Below are 22,630 nucleotides of genomic sequence, written 5' to 3'. Positions count from 1 at the left end.
AAATGAATAAAATTTATATATTTTTTGTATATATGTACATTCTGTATACTATATACAAAAATTATATAAATTTTCGACTATGAGATGTAAATAATTTCTGACGCGGGCTAAAAGTGATAATACCCCTATAGGAATGTAAAAAGAGAAATTTTCATAAAGCACTATCTTTTAGTAGTAATTAGCCATCTATAGATACCATTTGCTATATTACAGTTTATAGATACATTTTCCTGTGGTTATAAGATGTATTTGATGTATTTAAGCTAATGTATTCATGAATACAATAGCAAAAATAGGCGTGAATCAGGGAAGTCCAGCTAATCTTCAGATGTATTCAACTGTATTTACGAGGTGTATTCCAAAATACAGTAACGTATTTTGCGTAAAATATGGACCTTTCAACTGGTTTAAAACGAAAAGAAAATCAATTTACCTGATATTCTCCTAATATAACTCAACTAACACAAACTAGTGCCCATAAATCTGTATTCCTCCCTTCACGAAAGTTTTTCAATCGGAAAAATAACCTAAAGCAAAGCAACATCTGGATTTCAAGTTCTCCCTTTTTTCTGTAGTTCCAGTGCGTACCCAGTTCTCTTTTCAACCACGAAAAATTGCGATTGATACAATTGTATACATATGGCAAGTATAATAGTGTTGTTGCGGCATTCTGGCAAGTGGAACAGTGAGAGCAATTACGTTGATTATTCAATTGAGGGAATACTGATAAAGGAATATGCGTTGTATAATAACTTGGTTGCGTCAATATCTAAAAACATATTTCTGAAGCTTCATCTGTCAAGGGGAAGGAGGTTGAAACAAGCAAAAGCTCGGATACACCGGAAGAAAAGGTAGTTTCTGATGTATTCATCTGTATTGTCGATGTATTCATTTGTATTTATATGTATAAACATGTTGACTTCTATGTTTTTTATGTATATAAATACATGTAGATGTATTTAGATTTATTCTAAAAGTATATTCAATGTATTTTTGTACTTACAGAAATCAATGATACAAATATGTATATGTATTGTGATGTATACAAATTGACTTTTATTGAATTGTATGTTGCATAATGCATTTAGATTTATTTAGATGTATTCAAATAGTTCTTTCACTATTTTTTACTTTACTAGACTGACCTTTTCATGTTGCATTTAGTTGTATTTATAATGATTTTTAAAGTTCCCATCACTGTTTTATTCTAATTGTAGTCTTTATTTGTTGTATGTGTATGTATTATATATGTACATATATTTCGATCACTGACTTCTTACTCCAGTTTATTTTTGCATTTTGTATTTAGTTGTATTTATATATTTTCATATCAGTTGTACTATGAATAATGTGTTGTGTATATATATATATATATATATATATATATATATATATATATATATATTCTTGTTAAATGCAGAAAATTAAGCTGTTTGTGAAAAAACAGCCTATATTTGCACCCCATATCAGTGTATATACTAACATAGACATAGTCTCCAACCTCAAAGAAGATCTTACTCCAGAGCAGTACAAACAACTGGGTAATACTTGTTTTGGAAGTTTCCTTCAAATGAAGCGTTGTGAAGTCCAACATCAACTTTTCAGATGCTTCATGGTTCAGATGAATGGAATATACCAGCACATGTTGTAGAGGAAGTTGTATTACCACCAAAATGGAAAAGACCTCCTGGAAGGCCAAAGAAGAAGCGCGATAAACCTTTCAGTGAATTGCTGCAGCCGAAATAGTAACATTCATGTAGCATATGTGGGTAGGGGGGACATAATAAGCGAACGTATAGAAATGCTCCACGTAGGATTTAGTTAACACTCTAACATGTATTAGTGCTCCAACTATTTGTCATAGATTCCGATGACATTGTGAAGTAGTACATTTTGAATCTTTTCGTGAATAGATTCTGAATATAGTTAGTTGTAGTACTGTGTTGAATACATTCGAATACAACCTGTTTAACACATACTTAGACAATATATTATAGAAAGTGTCTGACTTGTATATACATAACCAACCACAATACATCTGAATACATCTATATACTTAGCTATAATATAACAATTTAAATACATACATATACAATCTGCTGAATACATAATTATAACCAGTGTATTATTCAGTCTCTGAATTGGATATACAATGCACACGACTGGAGCTGATTACATACTAATATACAATATTGAATACATGCAAAAATACAAATTGCCTTATATATTGTGTCTGCCTTGACTATACAAATCCAACCAAATAAATACAATTACTTATAGATTTGTATAAGTATGAATATAACCTGCTTTAGTAAAATAAATACATCAGAGTGAGTACATACGTATAAACCTGTAACATACAGTTTCTGACTTTGATATACAAGCCAAGTGACTGAATCTTAATACATACTTATACGCCCTATTGAATACATATGAATATATCTTGTAAGATAGATATGAATAGAAACTGTAGATTAAGCGTGAATACTTATGAACAAAACAATGAAACATAGATTGAAAAGTTGCAACGGTCACATATGAACACTGTTAATAAAGTGATTAAAACATGATTTTTTCTAACTGAACACCATCTTCACCAAAAAACTATTCAAAAAACAGTATTCACATAAAACAACCTTCTAAAACTACATTCACCTAAAGCTACACTAACGCTATCTTCAACTTTGAATCTGACTCCGTGATTTGCCTAGCAATTTTTGCGGGTGCTTCATTCTCGCTTATGGCATCAACGTCTATCTTTCGCATAGCATAGTCCCAGAGGAGAGCACCATATCTTTGACGGAGTAGATTAAAAACAAATGTTGTTTGTGTTAGTATATACACTGATATGTGGTACAAATATAGGCTGTTTTTTCACAAACAACTTAATTTCCTGCACTTAACAAGAATAAATGCATATAAATACAACTGAATACAACACATATTTCATAGTACAACTGATATGAATACATATAAATACAACTAAATACAAACTGCAAAAATAAACTGGAGTAAGAAGTCAGCGATCGAAATATATGTACACATATAATACATACACATACAACAAATAAAGACATTGCAATTAGAATAAAACAGTGATGGGAACTTTGAAAATCCTTATAAATACAACTAAATGAAATATGAAAGGTCAGTCTAGTAAGGTAAAAAATAGTGAAAGAACTATTTGAATACATCTAAATAAATCTAAATTGCAACATACAATTTAATAAAAGTCAATTTGTATACATCACAATACATATACATATTTGTATCATTGATTTTTGTAAGTACAAAAATACATTGAATATACTTTTTGAATAAATCTAAATACATCTACATGTATTTATATACATAAAAAACAGAGAAGTCAACATGTTTATACATATAAATACAGATGAATACATCAACAATACAGATGAATACATCAGAAAATACCTTTTCTTCCAGTGTATCCGAGCTTTTACTTGCTTCAACCTCCTTCCACTTGACAGATAAAGCTTCAAAAATATCTTTTTCCCTCTTTTCCGCAGGGAAGTCTTGTTTCCTTCAACGATTTCTCAACTTGGGTTTCTTTGAAATTGTCATGGGGCAAGATTTTGTTCTCTTCTCCAATGCCATATTATTGGCTAAACTTGCATCCAATTCCCCTTGAGCGATTTGCAAGGAGAAAGAGGGCCCATCGAAAGTGAGAATTTTAGTGGGTATACCTCTGGTAATTAACTTGCGGGGTGTTGAATTAGACATTGTGAGAATACGCTTGGATACTGTTCATTAGAGAAAACTTGGTGAGTAGAGATGTTGAGAATAAACAAAAATAGCGAAAATCAAAAAATTTAAATACTTACCACACTAATTATAGAAACAAATGACGAAAATCGAGAGGAAATTATGGATTATACCGAGACTGGGGAAGAAGGAAGCGGTGTGGGTGAGAGGTTTCTCTGCTTTTGAGCGTGTTTACAAGAAATGGGAAAGAGAATAAAGTGTATCAAAATAGAGAGAGAAAGAACGTGTATTGAGAAGTTTTTATAAAATACGATAATTATGAGAGAGAAAAATCTGAAAAGGGAGAGAGAAAAATAAAAAATAACGTGTTTAGTGGCTTAAGTGTAGGAGATAACCATATAATTTATTTAAATGGTATTTATTTAAAATAAATAAGGTGTTAACCTTTGCTATAGAAGGTAAAAATTCCATATCCCTTCTATTAGGGAAATTATCAGCTATGTCCATTTACGAGTAGCTCATTACAAAAATTGGCCAATTGATAAAATATTACTAATATTAGCCAAATTAGCCAATTAGCAATTTGTAGCAAAAAATATCAAATTTTTGCTTTGTTTTGAGTGAGTGTTATTAGAATAGATTGGGCACAACTTAAGGAGCTTGAATCTCAGTTTTGGGATGATTTGGTGAAGTTTTAAGCTGGTTTGAATTGAAAATTCGAAGTAAAAGCTGAACATGAAAAAAAATGATATGTGTATCACACTGTGTATCACATATGTATCATATATCTGTATCAATTGTGTATCACATCTATATCCATGTATACCTGTGTGTGAGATACATGCGTTATACATGTTTGATACGTGCGTCGCAGAAGACTTTTTTGAACTCGATTTAATTACGAATTTTGATGCAAAACCAGTCCAAATCACCTCCAATCTTCCTCAAATTTTGTATATTGACTTATCTATATATTTTCAATGATTTTCAACTATACCCATTGAAAAAGTTCTTTTTTTTGTTTAGGTTTTTAGAATATTGTATAGATTTTTGTATTTCATCACCTTATTTGCTCGTCCATGAAATTTCCTTTCCGTCTTGTATCTAATGTTGCTAATCACGCTTAAAAATATGGAAGGTAATTTTTGCATGTGATTCTTTGAGAGAAAGAACCCTATTATTTGGTTTTTCAATTTTTGTTGGCTAGTTTTGATAAGTCTATGACTAATGGCTAGAAGTTGGTAAGTTGAGATTTATTTGGGACATTTGTGTAAGTTTCCCAATATTCTTCTATTATAGTAGTATAGTCCACAAGCAGCCCATTTCGTTATGGGCTTTTAGAAAAGGGCTCAAGTAAACGAGCAAGTCAGTCCCTTTTCCAGTTCTATTCCAACGAGACCCCTAAACTAATAGTCCCACACTGACCACGAACTGAAGCTCTTCAGACTCTATAGTTCGAAGCTCAACAACGGAGTTCGTCCCTTCGGGGACATCCGATAAAATTGGAACGATACAGAGAAGATTAGCATGGCCCCTGCGCAAGGATGACACGCACAAATCGAGAAATGGTCCAAATTTTTTTGCCCTCTCGCCGGCGGCGATGCTCCGGTTCAAATTCTTTTTTTGCCGGTCGTTGGCGCCGATACACTCTCTTAAGGTCCGTAAACTCTTCCTTTCCTCGTCCCTCTTTTATCTTCTGCCCAAATTTAGTTGACGGTGATAGGCATATTATGCCCTAGTGTAATTTCTTATTCTGATATTAATGTTTTTGTAAATTTCACTCATGAAGCACCTGAAAAATTTATGAATATGAGCACTTAAAGTATATCTTACGCGGTCTTTCTTTAGTTTTCATTTCAGCATAGTAGTGCTCTGGTGTCTGTATTGCAACGGTTAAGTTTTAAGGTCACCGAGAAATTTTCTAGGTTGAGACTTTAAATGTCTATCTATGTATCTGGCATTTAATAAATTGATTGAGAAGGGGAGAGTTAAGGATTATTTAGAAGAATTTGTAACAGTGAGAGCTCAAATGTTGGTAAAAATGCTGCTTTGCATGAAGCTTATTTCTTAACTAGGGAGGAAATCAACCTGTCGGTAAAATTGTTTCGACCTTGTACATTAAGTCATGCTATAGAACAAGCTAGGATTTACGAAAAGGCAATTGGGTCTATTCTTAATAAAAGGAGAATGATGTTGAAACTTGTAGGGTCAGCTTACAACAGTCGACTAAAATATGGTTCCTCGCAATCTACTTCCAAGGTGATAAAACATCTAAACATATTACTCGGCAAGAGTATACAAGAATGATAGAAAATGCAAGGCCACTTTAGATATTGTATTTCCTGGTGTTGAAATCGTGGAAAATAAGGAGCAGAAGGTCTTCGATGAAGGTCTTAGAAAGATAAAACTGCAGATATCTCAAATGTTGATGCTTGCTCCAGGGAATATAACACAAGTAGTGTCGCAAAACTTATCGCAGATGCAAGTGGCCAAACAACTTTCGGGAAGGAGCTATTGTTGCCCCCTTTGATTCTATATTGGTAGATAGCACAGTGCAAAGTACGCGCAAGTGGTACTTTGGTTTTGATTTGATTCACATAAGAAAAATACAGATATTTTGGAGGAACAAAAGGAATATGGCATTAAGGATGGAGATGGATAACTGTGGCCTGAAAAAATTATTTCTAATGGATCAAGGGTGGCGTCCCTTTTTTTTTTTTGAGTTATTTCAATATTAGAATTAGGAACTGTCGACACGTGACACTTGGAATCCCTGGGAAGCTTTTTAATTAACTATAGCCAATTACCTTTAAATACTGAAGCTTTTATATTAATTGGACAGGAGATGTTATTGAGGCTTCCTGTAAAAAGTGGGAATTGAAGATGTTATGAAAGCTCTTCTGAGAAATAGTTTTAACAATGACATTATTTGGATAGTTGAGAGCTTGGAGTTCGAGTTGCTGACAATTCCAAAAACTTGTCATTATTACGCTAATTTCAGTTTGATGTGTTCTTTTACTCAATGGAAGCATTTATTTGTATTCTACATGGATTTGCTAATGCTAAAGCAGTGTCATTCCTTTCATTTTGAATAAAATGACGCCACTATTGAGGTAAAAGGCCTATTGAAGTACTGATATTTATTGAGGGTTATCCTAATTTTCTGGGATATACCATTCTGTTGGCATTCTGAAGAAAATGACACTACTACTGCGTACTGTTAGTGCTCTGGTGCGCAACTCTATGACTGCGTGATTGACAGCTTATCGGGTCATGTCGCAATTCGGATCTGCAAAAATTTGTTCAAAACACAAAGGTAGAAGTTGAAGGTTGGAGTACTCCATCTTCAGAATCATGTAATCGCTTAAAATGGAAAGTCCCAAAGATTAGTACACAACTTTCGATGCTATCGTTGAATGTGGGCATATTCTATCTATGCAGTAGATAGTTCCACACCGTCCAAGAGCGGTAGTTTTCAAGAGTTTATATGGAAAAAGCTCAACATCAGAGTTCCAAATTTTTTGCCTCATCGTCGGCGGTGATACTCTGGTCCAAAAAATTTTTTGCCGGCCGTTGGCAGAAATGCTCTCTCACGAGATTACTCAAGGTTCTTGAGAATTTACAGTGTGTGTATTGTGCTCAAGCTTCTCCCATGGAGGAAGCAAGCTCACTCAATGATGGAAGCACATGGCTGAACCAGATAGAGAGGGAATTGAGAGAGAAAATATCTGATCTCATTGATTCTAAAATGAATACAATGCAATGTATATATACACGTGTAGTGTCTAACTTATCCCAACTCTAGATATGACAGCTGTAAACTTGTTGTCACATTACACTTCATTAACTAACTAACTGCACAGTAATTAACTAACTAACTACATATAACTACATATCCTAACACTCCCCCTCAAGCTGGGGGCTGTAAAATGTTAATAACTCCCAGCTTGGCAAGCAAAAAACAATGTTGCACCTTGCCTAAACCTTTTATCAACAAGTCAGCCTGGTGATCTTTAGATCCAATGTAGTGTGTAATGATTGCCCCTTCTTTGATCTTGTCTCTCACAAAGTGACAATCAATTTCTATATGCTTAGTTCTCTCGTGAAATATAGGATTTGCTGCAATCTGTAGTGTGCTTTACTGTCACAAAACAAGTCTACTGGTTGTTTAATTGATACATTTAGTTTTGCAAACAACCCCTATAGCCATGTTGCCTCTACTGTAACTGCTGCCAAGCTTCTGTACTCTGCCTTTGCAGAGCTTCTTGATACAGTTTGTTGTTTTTTCAACTTCCAAGATACAAGAGATTCTCCAAATTTTACTATGAAGCCAGTCATTGACCTCCTGGTATTGGGGCAAGCTGCCCAGTCTGCATCACAAAAGCATGTCAAACTGTCTGCCTGTTTGCTGCTCATAAGAACTCATGGTGCCTGCTTTACATACTTCACCACTTGAACAGTTGCATCCCTGTGTGATCTCTTTGGTGCTTGCATGAATTGACTTAATGTATGCACTATATAGCTTATGTCAGGTCTTGTTATTGTCAAATACAATAGCCTCCCAATTAATCTTTGGTAAGCTGTTATGTCATCTAATGCCTCATTTCCTGTTATTCCTGCATGTGTATCAAATTCCAAAGAAGTGAACTTCTGGTTCAAATCTACTGGTGTTGCAGCTGGTTTGGTGCCTCCTAATCCAAGGTCTGAGATTAGTTGGAGTGCATACTTTCTCTGATTTAATAGGATTCCTTTGACTGATCTTGCAATTTCTATTCCCAAGAAGTATCTTAACTCTCCAAGGTCTTTCACCTTGAACTTCTGATGCAGAACATCCTTTGCTTCTTGTATGAATCTGTTGCTGCTTCTTGTAATCAGCAAATCATCCACACAAATCAGAATTGCCACAAAGTCATCTCCACTTCTTTTAGTGAATAATGAGTAGTCATATAAACTCTGTTTGTATCCTGCTTCTGATAAGGCTTCTGTGAGCTTTATGTTGCACTGCCTTGAAGCTTGTTTTAGCCCATATAGTGGCTTCATAAGTTTGCAAACATTGGTCTCCCCCTGTCTTCTAAATCCCGGAGGGAGTTCCATGTATACTTCCTATTCCAAATCTCCTTGTAAGAATGCATTGAATACATCCATCTGCTACATTGTCCATCCTTTTGTGGCTGCCAATGCAATGACTGCTCTAATAGTTACCATTTTAGCTACTGGAGAAAAGGTTTCATGATAGTCCAACCCTTTCATTTGGTTGTAACCTTTGGCCACCAATCTAGGCTTGAACCTTTCTACATCTCCATTTGCTTTGTATTTGATCCTTTAAACCCATTTTGATCCAATAGCAGCCTTCCCTTTAGGTAAGTCAACAACCTCTCATGTATGGTTGTCTTCCAATTCTTTAGTTTCCATCTGCATTGTTTCCATCCATTTCTTGTCCTTTGAGGCTTCCTTGAAACTCTGTGGCTCTGTCAGTGCTGAGATTTTGGCTAAGTAACAACTGTATTTTTGTGTTACATTATCATAACACATGTGGTCAGCTATAGAGTAAAGTGTTGCTCCATTTGCCTTCTTGCTGGTCATGTAATCTTGAAGCCACAATGGTGCTTTAGTTCTTCCTGATGTCCTCAAGGTCTCAGAAGTGTCAACTGTAGTTGTAAGAGCAAGGCCAGCAATTTCTGTATCAAGATTATCAAGTTGTGGTGTTGCATCTGCAGCAAGGTCTGATTGTGTCTCCCCTTCATCTGATCCTGAGTCTAAAGTAGCTGGGGAACTGTCTTCAAACTCCTCATCATCAGAAGAATTATTCTCTTCTGGATTACCTGTTGTATCATGATCAGCCAATGGATTTAGAGTGTGCTCATCTGGAGTATCTGTTGAATCATGAGCAGGATCCAAGGGAGTTTGAGCAGATTGAGTTTTCTCACTTTCATGATCATAGTGCCCAGCTTCCTCATGATTAGCAAGTCTCCCCCTATCATGAGGTCTTGTAAATGCAGGCAGTTCAACACTGAATGGAAAGGAGACAGACATGTCCTTCTTGAATGGAAAAATGTGTTCTTTGACCACAACATCCCGACTCACAAGGAGTTTGGACGCCAAATCCAGCAATCTGTAACCCTTTTGAGTTGTAGAATAGCCAAGGAACACAACAACTTTGGCTCTAGGTGAAAAAACTTGTCCTGTTTAGGCAAATTGACCGGATAACACAAGCAGCTAAATACCCTTAAATGTGCCAAGGAAGGTGTTCTTCCATACAGAATCTCAAATGGACTTTCCCATTGAGCACAGTAGTTGGAAGTCTGTTAATGACATAGACAGCAGCCTCTATGCATTCTCCGCAGAATCTGGTTGGAATTCCTGCTTGAAACTTAAGTGCTCTTGCAACATCAAGTATGTGTCTATGTTTACGTTTAACAATTCCATTTTGTTGTGGTATATAAACACAACTACTTTGATGTATGATCCCACAAGAATCTAATAGTCATTGCACTTGACATTGAGGAATTCAGTACCGTTATCACTTCTAATTATCTTTACAGTGGCAGAGAACTGTGTTTTAAGCATAGGAAGAAATTTCATTAGAACAAAAATCACATTAGTGTTAAATTGTAGTAAGAACACCCAAGTATGTCTTGACATATCACCAACAATGGTTAAGAAATACTGCTTCTTATGATAAGTAGGGGTCTTATAAGGTCCCAAAATATCTATATGTAGCATTTCTAGAATATGTGAACTCTTAGAATTACTGCTAGGAAATGGCAACCTGCTCTGCTTAGCTAGTGGGCATATTGGTCAATCAGTGATTGAGCTAACATCTTTTACTGTATCTTGTAAGAAGATTATATGCTTCATAGTGCTCACTGAAGGGTGTCCAAGTCTTGCATGCCACAACTTTCCATTTGCCTGTTCACTTTGCATAGCTGCAGCTGTGACTGGTTCCTTTGCCACTTTATGGAGAAAATTCTTTACTATGTACAGCCCTCCTTTCTCTCTACCAATACCCCTCATCCCACCACTGTAAAGGTCCTAAAATATGCAAAATTCAGGAAAGAAATTGACAGAGCAAGAGAGATCCCTGGTCAGTTTTGAGACAGAGCAAATTGAATTTGAAATCAGGAACAAACAATACATTCTGCACACTCATGTTATCCAGGAATCATGCAACTGCTATATGAGTAATAGCTGTCTTTTTCCCAGTAGGTAAAATTAACTTGTTCTCCATTTTGTGGATTAAGCTTCCTTTTTGTGTTTAACAATTCTAAACTGGCAGTGATATGATGTGAAGCACCTGAGTCAATTAACACACTACATTTTAAATCTGCATGAGTGTTGTGATTATACTTGTCTTGTTTCCCTATGAATCATCAACTCCTTTGTTCAGCATGGTGAGTATCTGATCATACTGATCTTTGGCGAAGAAATATCCATCTTCAGTGCTGTTAGGATTGAAATTTCCGTCCTTCACGCATGATTTGTTGTCTAAATCCACATTACTGATTACATTGTTGGCTGAGTACTTCTTTCTTCCTTTGAAGTCTGCAGGGTATCCCACCAATATGTAACAATTCTCCTTCAAGTGCCCTTTCATATTGCAGTATTCACATTGCATTAAAAGGCTTCTTTCCTTTATAGGGCTCCCCTCGACTCACTTGCATTGCTAATGGGTCAGCTTTCTCAAAACCAGCAGAATTAAGCCTTTCGCGTTCATCCTCAACAATCATTGCATAGGCTTGTTTTATGGTTGGTTCAACAGTTTTCAATTGTCTCCTTGTCTGATCATAGGAGTCATTAAGTCCACTCAAAAACTGAAGCAACCTCTGCGTCTGAAAATGCTCTATGTTCTCCTTTGATTTTGCACAACCACATCCTGGTGAAGGAACCATGGCATCGTACTCTGCCCATAATTCCTTCAGCTTTGTGGAGTATGTTGAATTGAATCTGTACCTTGAGTTATTGTAGCAATTCCCCTATGTAATTGAAAAATTCTAACTCGATTCACCTTATCGAACCTTTCTCGCAAATCCTCCCAGACTAGGTCCGCGTTTGATGCATAGACAATACCACTAAGAAGGTCCAGTGACACAGTGTCCATGATCCAGGAAAGCACGATAACATTGCATGTTTCCCAATCCTCGTGGAGATCAGTCTTAAACGAGTCCTTTTTGCATGTGCCTAATACGAACCCTAACTTTCTCTTAGCTTGTAAAGCTATTCGCATCGATCTACGCCAAATACCATAATTCTTTGATTTAGTGAGTTTGAGAGGATCAGAATAGAACCTGGTGTGTCTGAAGGAGAGAGTGATCGATTTTTTCTGCTGCCATTGTTGAGCTTCGAAGATGACGATCTTTGAATCTACTCAAAAACGAGTTGAATTCACGGAAATTCCAGTCTCTATTGCTCTGATACCATGAGAATTTACAGTGTGTGTGTTGTGCTCAAGCTTCTCCATGGAGGAAGCAAGCTAACTCAATGATGGAACCACATGACTAAACCAGATAGAGAGGGAATTGAGAGAGAAAATATCTGATCTCATTGATTCTAAAATGAATACAGTGCAATGTATATATAAACGTGTAGTGTCTAACTTATCCCAACTCTAGATATGACAGCTGTAAACTAGCTGCCACATTACACTTCACTAACTAACTAACTGCACAGTGATTAACTAGCTAACTACATATAACTACATATCCTAACAGTTCTTAATCTATTCGGAGTTTATTTCATCGGTTTAGTTTCCTGTTTCCCCAAATTCAGCTGATGGCGATAAGCATATTATTATGTTGTAGTTGAATTTTGCATCTGATATTGTTGCTTTTCTGAAATTCACTCATGTCACATCTGAAATATTCATGAATATGAGCACTATAGGTATATTGCATTCCATGGTCTTTTCTTTTTCTTAGGTTTGAAGGTAAATAAATAAATAGGAAAAGTCGAAAGATCATTCTTTGTTTAGTTTTCAGTTCATCAGTGGTGCATGAATTGCAATGTTGGACTCTTTTAAGGTCATCAAGAAACTTTCTTGGTGGAGACTCAACAAGTTTATTACCAATCTAAATGTTGTAACTACTCAGATTTTAAGTACCATCTTGGTGATATCAACGTATAAATAAAATCTTATCTTTTCGCAAAATAAGTTGTTACAATCTAATTTGAGGAGCAAATTAGTGTCCACACCTAGGAAGATGATTCAATATAATGCAAAGATCAATTCTGACGGTTAGAGTGGACAGAAAGGAAGCACAGAGTTCAAGCAATAAAGTTTCTCTATTTAGTATTAGGAGCTTGGGGAAATTTGTCGGTGTAGCTTGTTCCCTCTGGAATTTTGTTCTTTCTTTCCTCTGTAGTTATATTGTTTTGAATATACCGTTCTTGATACTTGTTTTCACAATTTACGACCTGGACATGTTGACGACCCAAAAATAAGTGAATCGATATTCATCTAAATTGGGTTGCATATGAAACACGCAGGGAATGTAATGATTAAGAAACACGCAAATTTTAAAAGCAATCCTAATTCATACATACTAACCATGATTATTTTAGTGCGAAAATTCTTGATGCTCCTTTATTCTGTTGCAATTTTTTGACCTGTCATTGAAACAAATGTTTAAATAGTGAACATTTTTCTACCTTCAATCTAATTTCTTTGTTCTACTACTTCATTCTTCATAGTTAAATGAACCAGATAATCTTGTCGGGGATGAACTTCGAGGCATGTATTTGGCTGCTTCAAATGATATCTACATAAACTAGAATTGTGGCATAAAGCCCTTTTAATGTTCTTATGGGTGCAGCGAGGGGATTATTAATGAGGAGATTGTTGATGGTTATTGAGATATATTATTTAATAATTAGTTAGGCACTGTTATAGTTGGTTATGTCAGTTAGTTAGTAGTTAGTAGTAGTTCTTTAGTGCCAGCTAGCAGCGTGTGTATATATACTGTTTAGTGATATCAATGAAAGCTTAAGCTTCATTTCATCAATTTCATTCTCTCTTCTTCCCTTCTATCATGCTGAGTTCTAGAAGCTTCGCCACTTCACCATTGCAAATATGGTCGAGCTTGTTCACACTGATTCTCATTGTCAATCTTGACATGGTATCAGAGCGAGGTTAATCCCGCACGTTACCTTTCCCTGCGTCTTCATTCTTTGATTCATCTCGTTATTCAATTCTGTCAGATTTCGAGTTTTGCCCTAATTTTGGGGTTTTCGTTTGCATCTTAATAAATTGCTGTGAGAAATTGTGATAATTGAAATTCCTCTGTTTTTCTTCATTCATTTCACTCAATCATTGCCTTCGTTGACCAACAGAATTCGACTGGAGTGGAAACTACTTCAACTGTTACTGCTCCAAACACAGGGATCGATCCAAGTGATCCTCAGTATCTTCATCCATCTGACAATCCCGGAGCTATGCTCGTTTCAACTGCTTTTGACGGAATAGGGTACAAGTCTTGGAGAAGGAGTGTATTGAGGGGGCTATCTGTGAAGAACAAATTAGGTTTCATAAGTGGCGAGTGTAAACAACCAGATCCTCCGTCACCACAGTTTCGCCAATGGGAGCGATGTGATAATATAGTGCCATCTTGGATCCTAAATTCACTTTCTAAGGAAATTGCCGACAGTGTAGAATATGTGAATGATGCTGTTGAACTTTGGAAGGAATTGGAGGATCATTATGAGCAAACCAATGGAGCTTGGTTATATTAAATTCAGGAGGAAATCAACGACCTTTCTCAAGGAACTATTGATATTACTGCCTATTATACTAAGTTGAAGAACCTCTGGGAAGAACTCACTACTCTGAACAAAAGGACTCAATGTAGTTGTACCTGTAATTGTGGTGCAAAAGAGAGTATGTACAATATTGAGCAAGATAGGAGACTGATACAATTACTTACGGGATTGAATGAGGTTTACATTGTAGTTCAAGGTAGCATACTTATGATGGACCCATTGCCAAGCCTAGCACATGCCTTTTCACTCCTAGTTCAGGATGAAAAACAAAGAGAGATTAGGACAACCAACCAATTGTCTATTGAATCAACCTCATTGAATGTGAATGCATTAGGACATGGTTCATTCAAGATGAATTTCCCGGCAAATAACAATTACAATGGCATTCCTAGAGCTCGACTCATATGTGATTTCTGCAAGAAGCCAGGGCATAGTAAGGAGAGATGTTACAAGTTACATGGTTACCCACATAATAATCAGAATTCTGGTCAAAACTTTACTCCAAGTCATTCCCAAATGGCCAGAACCATGGACAAAACTCTAGATACAATAAAGACAAAAGAGTAGTTGCAAACGTACAAGGAGCCCCTAATGAAGCTTTGATCACTAAGGAAAATGAAAACAGAGCCCAAGATGATGGAAGGAATTTGAACCTGACTAAAGGACGATATGGACAGCTTGCGAGCTTACTTCAACAGTTTTATGTGGGGAATGGAGATGCTAGGAGATCCCTAGGAAGTTCAAATTCATCTAATGCCAATGCTGTCAACTTTGCAGGTATAATAGTATGTACCTCCTCCATTGATTTTGGCAAACTTCCGTGCAAATGCTTTGAATCCAAAACTGATACATGGATACTAGATTCAGGGGCTTCCAATCACATGACTTTTAATAGATCCTTACTGTCTAACATCAAGATGTTACCTTACCCTATCCTAGTAGTCCTGCCGAATGGCTATAAAGTCAAAGTACATGAGATTGGTGACGTTTTTCTCACATCAAAAATAGTCTTTGTACAAAGTCCTTTTGGTTCCCTCTTTCAAATTCAATCTTGTGTCAGTCTATTGGTTAACCAAACATCTTAAAGGCGTGCATCCTTTACTGATGATACTTGTCTTCTATGGGCCCCTTCAGTGAAGAGGCCTCTGGAGATTGGTAGAGTAAGAGATGGCTTGTACCTACTTTGCTCCAAGTGTTTGAGAGACAACAACTCTTTCACTGCAGTTTCTGATCACTCCTGTGTTGTAAATAGTTCCTGTTTGAATAATCTGCAATGTCATTCACCTTCACTTTTAAATAAGTCACCTCTGAATCAAATACAGAACCTTTCCCTTTCAACTGTTAATACTTCTTCTTTGAATGTTGATGTCGCTTGTTTTGGTTCTAATTCTTGTGTTTCTAAGGACAACAATGTGAACCTTTTATGGCACAATAGGTTTGGACATGTGCCATTTGTAAAAATGAAAGGTATCTCCACTATACCTGCTGAATTCTCCCCTGAACAACCTTTCACATGCACAATCTGCCCATGGCTAGACAAACCAGACTGCCGTTTCCCAAAGATTCAGTACCTCTTCCAAATTTTTTGAATTACTCCATGTAGACTTGTGGGGACCTTATCATGAACACGCATGACAAATATAGATACTTCATTACCATGGTAGATGACTATAGTAGAACTACTTGGACTCAGTTCCTGGCATGCAAAAGCAATGCACTACAGGCAATCAAGGCCTTCATCTCCTTAGTTGAAAACCAGTTCAAAACCAATATCAAGTCCATTAGATCTGACAGTAGATTGGAATTTAACAATCTTGAAGCCATTGTTTTCTTTCAGTCAAAAGGAATTGTCCACCAAAGAACTTGTCCCTACACGCCACCAAAATGGAGTGGTGGAGAGGAAACACAAATATCTTCTTGAAACACCCAGGGCCCTACTTTTCTAGTCCAAACTACCTTTAAAATATTGGGGGAATGTGTTCTAACAGCCACTCACATTATAAATAGGTTACTTACTACATATCTCAAAAACAAGTCTCCATCTGAAGTCCTATATGGCAAGTGACCAGACTATACACAGCTAAGAAGCTTTGGTTGTTTATGTTTCCCTACAATACCTAAGATTCACAGAAACAAATTTGAGCCAAGAACAGTTCCACATGTCTTTTTGGGCTATCCTGGTGTGAAAGGTTACAAAGTTCAAGGAAAATACACATTACCGGAGACATAATCTTCCATGAGTTTATATTTTCCTTTGACATCTGCTCTAAGTCCGTGTCGGTATCTTTTCCTACGTTCTTTAATGCTGTCTCCTCTTATGAACATGTGATTGCTAGTAATGACAGTGTCACTAGTGTGTCCACTAATGACTCATCGACTAACTCTTCATATATAAGATCACCTTATCCTGTTGATCCTGTATCTCTTTCTCCTCTTTCACCTTCTGTACCTCCGTTTTCAGCTTCCCCTCTTGATATTTCTGCACCTTCTCCTCCATGCCCATCGCCCATTCTTAGTTCTCCTCCTGTACATCACTCTTCTGAGCCTTTAAGAAGGTCACAAAGGGAACACAAAACTCCGACCTATCTAAAAGACTATGTACATAATGTTAGCAATCCTGACAAGCATTCATTCTCTCTTAATACTTTTTTTTCTAGTCATCACGACATTGCCCCTGAATCAATAACTCCTAACAGTCAGGTTTTGGTAAGTAGAATTTGCAATGATAGTGAACCATCTTGTTTTGAGGAAGTTGTTGTCACCCCTGCTTGGCAAGCAACCATGGTCCAGGAATTTGAGGCACTCTATGCTAACAACACCTGGAATCTAGTACTACTCCCTCCTAATAAGAAGGCAATAAGTTGTAGTTGGGTCTATAAAGTAAAGTACAGGTCTAATGGTACTATAGAAAGGTTCAAAGTCATGCTAGTTGTGAAAGGTTATACTCAGCAGGAGGGTGTAGACTTATCAGAGACATTCTCTCCGGTGGTAAATATGACTACAGTGAGAACACTTATTGCAATTGCAGTGAAGAATAACTGGTCAATGCTCCAATTGGATGTAAACAATGCTTTTCTCCTTGGAGATTTGCATGAGGAAGTATATATGCAGATTCTACTGGGTCTCATGGTGAAAGACCAATCTCTGGGTTGCAAGTTAAACAAATCCCTATATGGTTTGAAATAAGCAAGTAGGCAGCGGTATGAGAAATTAACTGAGGCTTTGTGCTCCAAAGGTTTCTAACCACTCCATGATACTATTCATTGTTTTACAAGCAGCAATGAGATTCAGTGGTTTATGTGGCAGTGTATGTAGATGATGTCTTGGTCATAGGAACAGATCAGGAGGAACCAAGTCAGTTGAAAGCTTTCCTTCATGATAAGTTTAAGATAAAGGACTTAGGCAACTTGCATTACTTTTTAGGTCTGGAAGTTCTATACAAGCTTGATGGTGTGATTATCTCTCAAAGGAAGTTTGTTTTAGATTTAACTTAAAGAGTACAACTGTCTGGAGTAAGTAGTTTTTGTTTTATTTCATGCAGTGATAGCAGTCAATGTTATTTTTAAGGCAAAGAGGATGCCGGATGAGTGGGGGGTGGAATACGATGGTTCCATTGTATAATAACAAAGGTGATATCTAGAGTTGTAACAATTATAGGGGTATCAAATTACTGAGTCACATCATGAAAGTGTGGGAGAGGGTGGTTGAAGCGAGGGTGAGGATGTCACTGTCTGTATCTGACAACTAGTTCGGGTTCATGACGGGTCGTTCTACTACAAAAGCTATACACCTTGTTAGGCGGTTGGTGGAACAGTACAGAGATAGGAAGAAGGACCTCCACATGGTGTTTATTGACCTAGAGAAAACATATGACAAGGTTCTTAGAGAAGTTCTCTGGAGATGCTTGGAGGCAAAAGATATGTCGGTTCCCTACATTATGGCGATTAAGGATATGTATGATGAGGCTAAGACTCGGGTAAGGACAGTAGGAGGCGACTCTGAGCATTTCCGATTGTTATGGGATTACACCAAGGCTCTGCGCTTAGCCCGTTCTTATTCGCCCCGGTGATGGACGCACTAACACACCATATTCTAGGGGAGGTACAGGGTGCATGCTATTTGCCGATGACATAGTTCTGATTGATAAGTCGCAAACCGATGTTAACGAGAGGCTGTAGGTTGGAGATAGACTCTTGAGTCTAAGAGTTTTAAGCTGATTAGGACGAAGACGGAATACCTAGAGTGTAAGTTCAGCGCTGAGCCGGGGGAAGTGGGCGTGGATGTGAGGCTTGACTCACAGGTCATCCCAAGTAGAGGCAGCTTCAAGTACCTTGGGTCGGTTATCCAGGGGGGAAGGGAGATCGACGAGGATGTCACACACCGTATTGGGGTAGGATGGATGAAGTGGAGGTTAACATCTAGAGTCTTGTGGGACAAGAGAGTGCCACCGATACTCAAAGGTAAGCTCTATAAAGCGGTGGTTAGACCGGCCATGATGTACGGGGCTGAGTGTTGGCCTATTAAGAACTCACATATCCAGAAGATGAAAGTAGCAGAAATGGGGATGTTGAGGTGAATGTGCGGGCACACTAGGATGGACAAGATTAGGAATGATGATATTCGGGAGAAGGTGCGTGTGGCCCCCATTGATGACAAGATGTGGGAAGCGAGACTCAGATGGTTTGGGCATGTACAGAGAGGAAAAGCCCAGATGCTCCGGTAAGGAGGTGTGAGCGGCTGGTTGTGGAGGGCATGAGAAGAAGTAGAGTGCGGCCTAAGAAGTATTGGGAATAGGTGATCAGGCAGGACATGACGAGGCTTCAGATTTCCGAGGACATGGCACTTGATAGGAAGATGTGGAGGTCGAGTATTAGGGTTGTAGGTTAGGAGGTTGTTGAGTCTTGCCTTACTTCGTACCATTGTTAGACTAGTCTAGTAGGGTTTTTGTCTAGATAGCTAGTGGCAATGTCGTGTCTTACTATTTTGCTTTTCAGCGGCGGACGTATTTACTAGTTATCGCTTTTGCTTTGCATCTTTCTTCTGGATTTCATGTTCCTATTTTTCTTATGATTTCTGTGGTGATACTGATATTCTCTCCTTTTGTCTTTTTGTCCTCTTGAGCCGAGGGTCTTTCAGAAACAGCCTCTCTACCCTTTCGAGGTAGAGGTAAGGTCTGCGTACACACTACCCTCCCCAGACCCCATTAGTGGGATTTCACTGGGTTGTTGTTGTTATTGTAGTGATAGCAGATGCACAAGCCACCGTGAAAGATCACCTTTTCAACTTAAAAACTTTTTCCAGATGGAAAATAAGGAATATGTGATAGATTGATCTTTCAAGGGCGCTTGTACATCTTAGGGCTTTGTGGTATTTAGCTATCCTGTGTCAAGTATTAAAATTTTGATAATTTTCTATGTTCATCTGTTTCCCTATTGAGATATATAATTTAATAATTAGTTTGTTACTGTTATAGTTGGTTATGTCGGTTAGTTAGTAGTTAGTGTAGTAGTTTTTTTGTGTCATCTCGCAGCGTGTGTATATATACTGTGTATTGATATCAATGAACGCCTAAGCTTCATTTCATCAATTTCATTCTTTGTTCTTCCCTTCTATCACGGTGAGTTCTAGAAGCTTCACCACTTCACCATTGCAGGTATGGTCGAGCTCATTCACACTGATTCTCAATGTCAATCTTGAAATTGGTTTTGTTTTACGTGTGTCATACATTGTTTTGGTGGACTAAGTGTGCGATTAAATTTTCATTACGAGAATGTTATTGCATAAAAGAATTAGCAAATAGGCATGGCTACATGGATGCCACATCCCTGCCCCTGGGGATAAAATTATTTGATGAATGTGGAACACTTAAGTCCATTTCAAGTCCAAATTCCATACACCATAAATCTTCAAACATTTGATTATCTTTGTCCCCCGTGCAGCAGTGGGGAATCTTGGACAATGGGCAACTCCCATTCCACAAACTAAACGACCATGCAGATTGCTGTTGTTGTTTGGTATATTGAATCATCCAATTTTTATAGATCTATTCCGCTATCTTAATCTATTTTCATATTGAGCCACTTTTTGTGCAATGTCTTTTCTGCATACTGCTATTATTTGAATATTGAGGAAAGCATGTCTAATTCGTTGTTAAGCTCCTCGTAATTTATTTCTCTGCAATGAAGAACCTACCACTCTAATCTGCAGCTAGTCTAAGTCAGACGTGTTGGGGAGTATATGTTGTGAGCTACTGCACAAGGTGTTCAGTTAGCTTTTCTCAAGTTTCTTTCTCATCCAGTAGACATCGTGTCATCTAAACAACTCCCCCTCCCCCCCTTTTTGCTAGTAATGAAATATTTCCTTACAGCGATAACATTGTAGGGGGAGCATTCTATGGCAAAGATGAAAAAGGAGGTTCTTTAATCAAGCTCCTAGGATTGTTCGAACAAGATGTGGTTATTTTGTATTGTTAATTGTTATTATAGCACCTACAGCATGTAAAGGATGTTAAAACAAGGTAACCTGCTGTTTGTTGATGTTTGTCAATATTGGAGTATTTAGGTTGCTTGACTTTTTTGATCTGTAGAATTGCTGATCTAAGTTGTACGAAAGCAGTCTTTTCTGTAATCCTTGCCGTTTAAGTTCCTTGAATTTTCACAAATTACTCATCCTAGTAATATGGAAGCATATAAATAGTAACGCAATTTGTGGGATTTAACCCTGATTCCCAAATAACAGTACAAGTTGGTTCAACAGATGGACTTAAAAAAGAGAAACAATTTTATCTAATGAAGTGAATCAAGAACTTATAAAATTGCTTGTTTCTATGGTGCTTCATGTTTTTGATAAAGTAAAGATAATACAGTGTGACCTGTTGTTTAAGCTATTAGTTTTGAAAAAGTGATTTTTGTGCGTCCTAATAGCATAATCAACAATTTGTTGTTTATATTATGGAGTGCTTCTGGAGAGCTATTGCAAAATATATCTTCCAATGATATTTTATCCTTGCACATCTTGCATTTATATTTTTGTCATATTATGAGTTAACATCTCGTTAATCCATGTTAGGTCATATTCAAACATGTAAGACTATCTTTAGACGAGGAGTATATGCTTATATTTGCTAATTTTACATTTAAATGATGTACAAAAATAATTGTCGATTTGCCAATAGTGTTTGTCTTGGCAGAGTCATAGTGGGTTCCTTTGTATCAGGTGTTGGAGGTTGTCCATATGTTCAGTTGAACCTGGATATATGACTACTGAGAGGGTGTTGCTTCTATGCTCAATGGACTATGAGTGAAGACAAATGTGGATCTCAGAGAGGCGAGAGCTTACATTGGCTGCAGACTTTATCACTATGGACCAACCCTCACTGTACCATCATCGTCTTCTGCATTAAAACATACTGACTCTGGCATGCATGTCCAGGTGAGCACTGCATGAACCCTCTGTGTCGCATGCAAAGTAGAGGGAGGACTTAGAAGAAAGATTATATGTATGGATTGCTTTGTGGAAGATAGAATTATAATTGTGCATGGGTTGGTAATTTTTAAGACGATAACAGTATGAAAAGGTGAAGGAACTACTATACTTTATGGAGCAAACTCATTTTAGAGCCTGTTTGGAATTGAATTTGGATGTAGTTGTGTGTAATTACATAGTTTGACATGTTTGTCTGGCCAAGTAATTACTTGGTCAACATAGAATTGAGTGTAATTACACTCTCTAATTCTCAAGGGGAGGTGAGAATTAGTGGTAATATGTGTAATTACAAGGTTATTTTTTAATTTCTTTCCTTTTTGTTTTTATTTTAATTTATTTTCTTTATAATTTTTTATTTTCATTATTTTAATTTCTTTTCATTTTTTTATTTATTTTTACTTTTTAATTTCTTTTTCTATTTTAAAATATATTTTTTTTGTACATTATTTATCTTTTATTTCTCTACCTTTACTTCTTGTGAATCCATGTAATTGGTCGTATATTTTATTTTTATTTATTTTATTTTCTTCATTTAGCATAACTGTGTTATTGTTCTAGTTCTTAAAACTACACCTAATATTAGAAATAATGAGTCATTAACAAACTTGGCATATCATGGGTGATATCATTAAAGTAGAATTTCGTTGTTGAATGAGGCCACAAACTT

At 36.8% G+C, this 22,630-nt stretch overlaps 1 protein-coding gene and 1 long non-coding RNA gene across 2 annotated transcripts; one reads left to right on the top strand and one right to left on the bottom strand.

Annotated features, from left to right (window-relative positions):
* Positions 1–7,926: 7,926 nt before the first annotated feature.
* Positions 7,927–8,820, bottom strand: LOC109214441 (uncharacterized mitochondrial protein AtMg00810-like). Its single transcript, XM_019378357.1, has 2 exons — positions 8,171–8,820; positions 7,927–8,071 (listed from the first exon to the last, which is right to left on the bottom strand). Exons 1-2 carry the CDS (start codon positions 8,818–8,820, stop codon positions 7,927–7,929), a joined length of 795 nt encoding a protein of 264 aa, XP_019233902.1.
* A 10,866-nt stretch (positions 8,821–19,686) lies between these two features.
* LOC109214443 lies at positions 19,687–22,268 on the top strand. The gene is made up of 3 exons (XR_002066183.1): positions 19,687–20,737; positions 20,860–20,995; positions 21,694–22,268. It is a non-coding gene; the product is annotated as an uncharacterized LOC109214443 (long non-coding RNA).
* Positions 22,269–22,630: the final 362 nt, after the last annotated feature.

Source organism: Nicotiana attenuata, unplaced genomic scaffold (genome assembly GCF_001879085.1).
Source record: "Nicotiana attenuata strain UT unplaced genomic scaffold, NIATTr2, whole genome shotgun sequence".
Taxonomy (NCBI): Eukaryota; Viridiplantae; Streptophyta; class Magnoliopsida; order Solanales; family Solanaceae; genus Nicotiana; species Nicotiana attenuata.
Note: the sequence above shows the minus strand (reverse complement) of the source record. Positions and strands in the feature narration are given on the sequence as shown.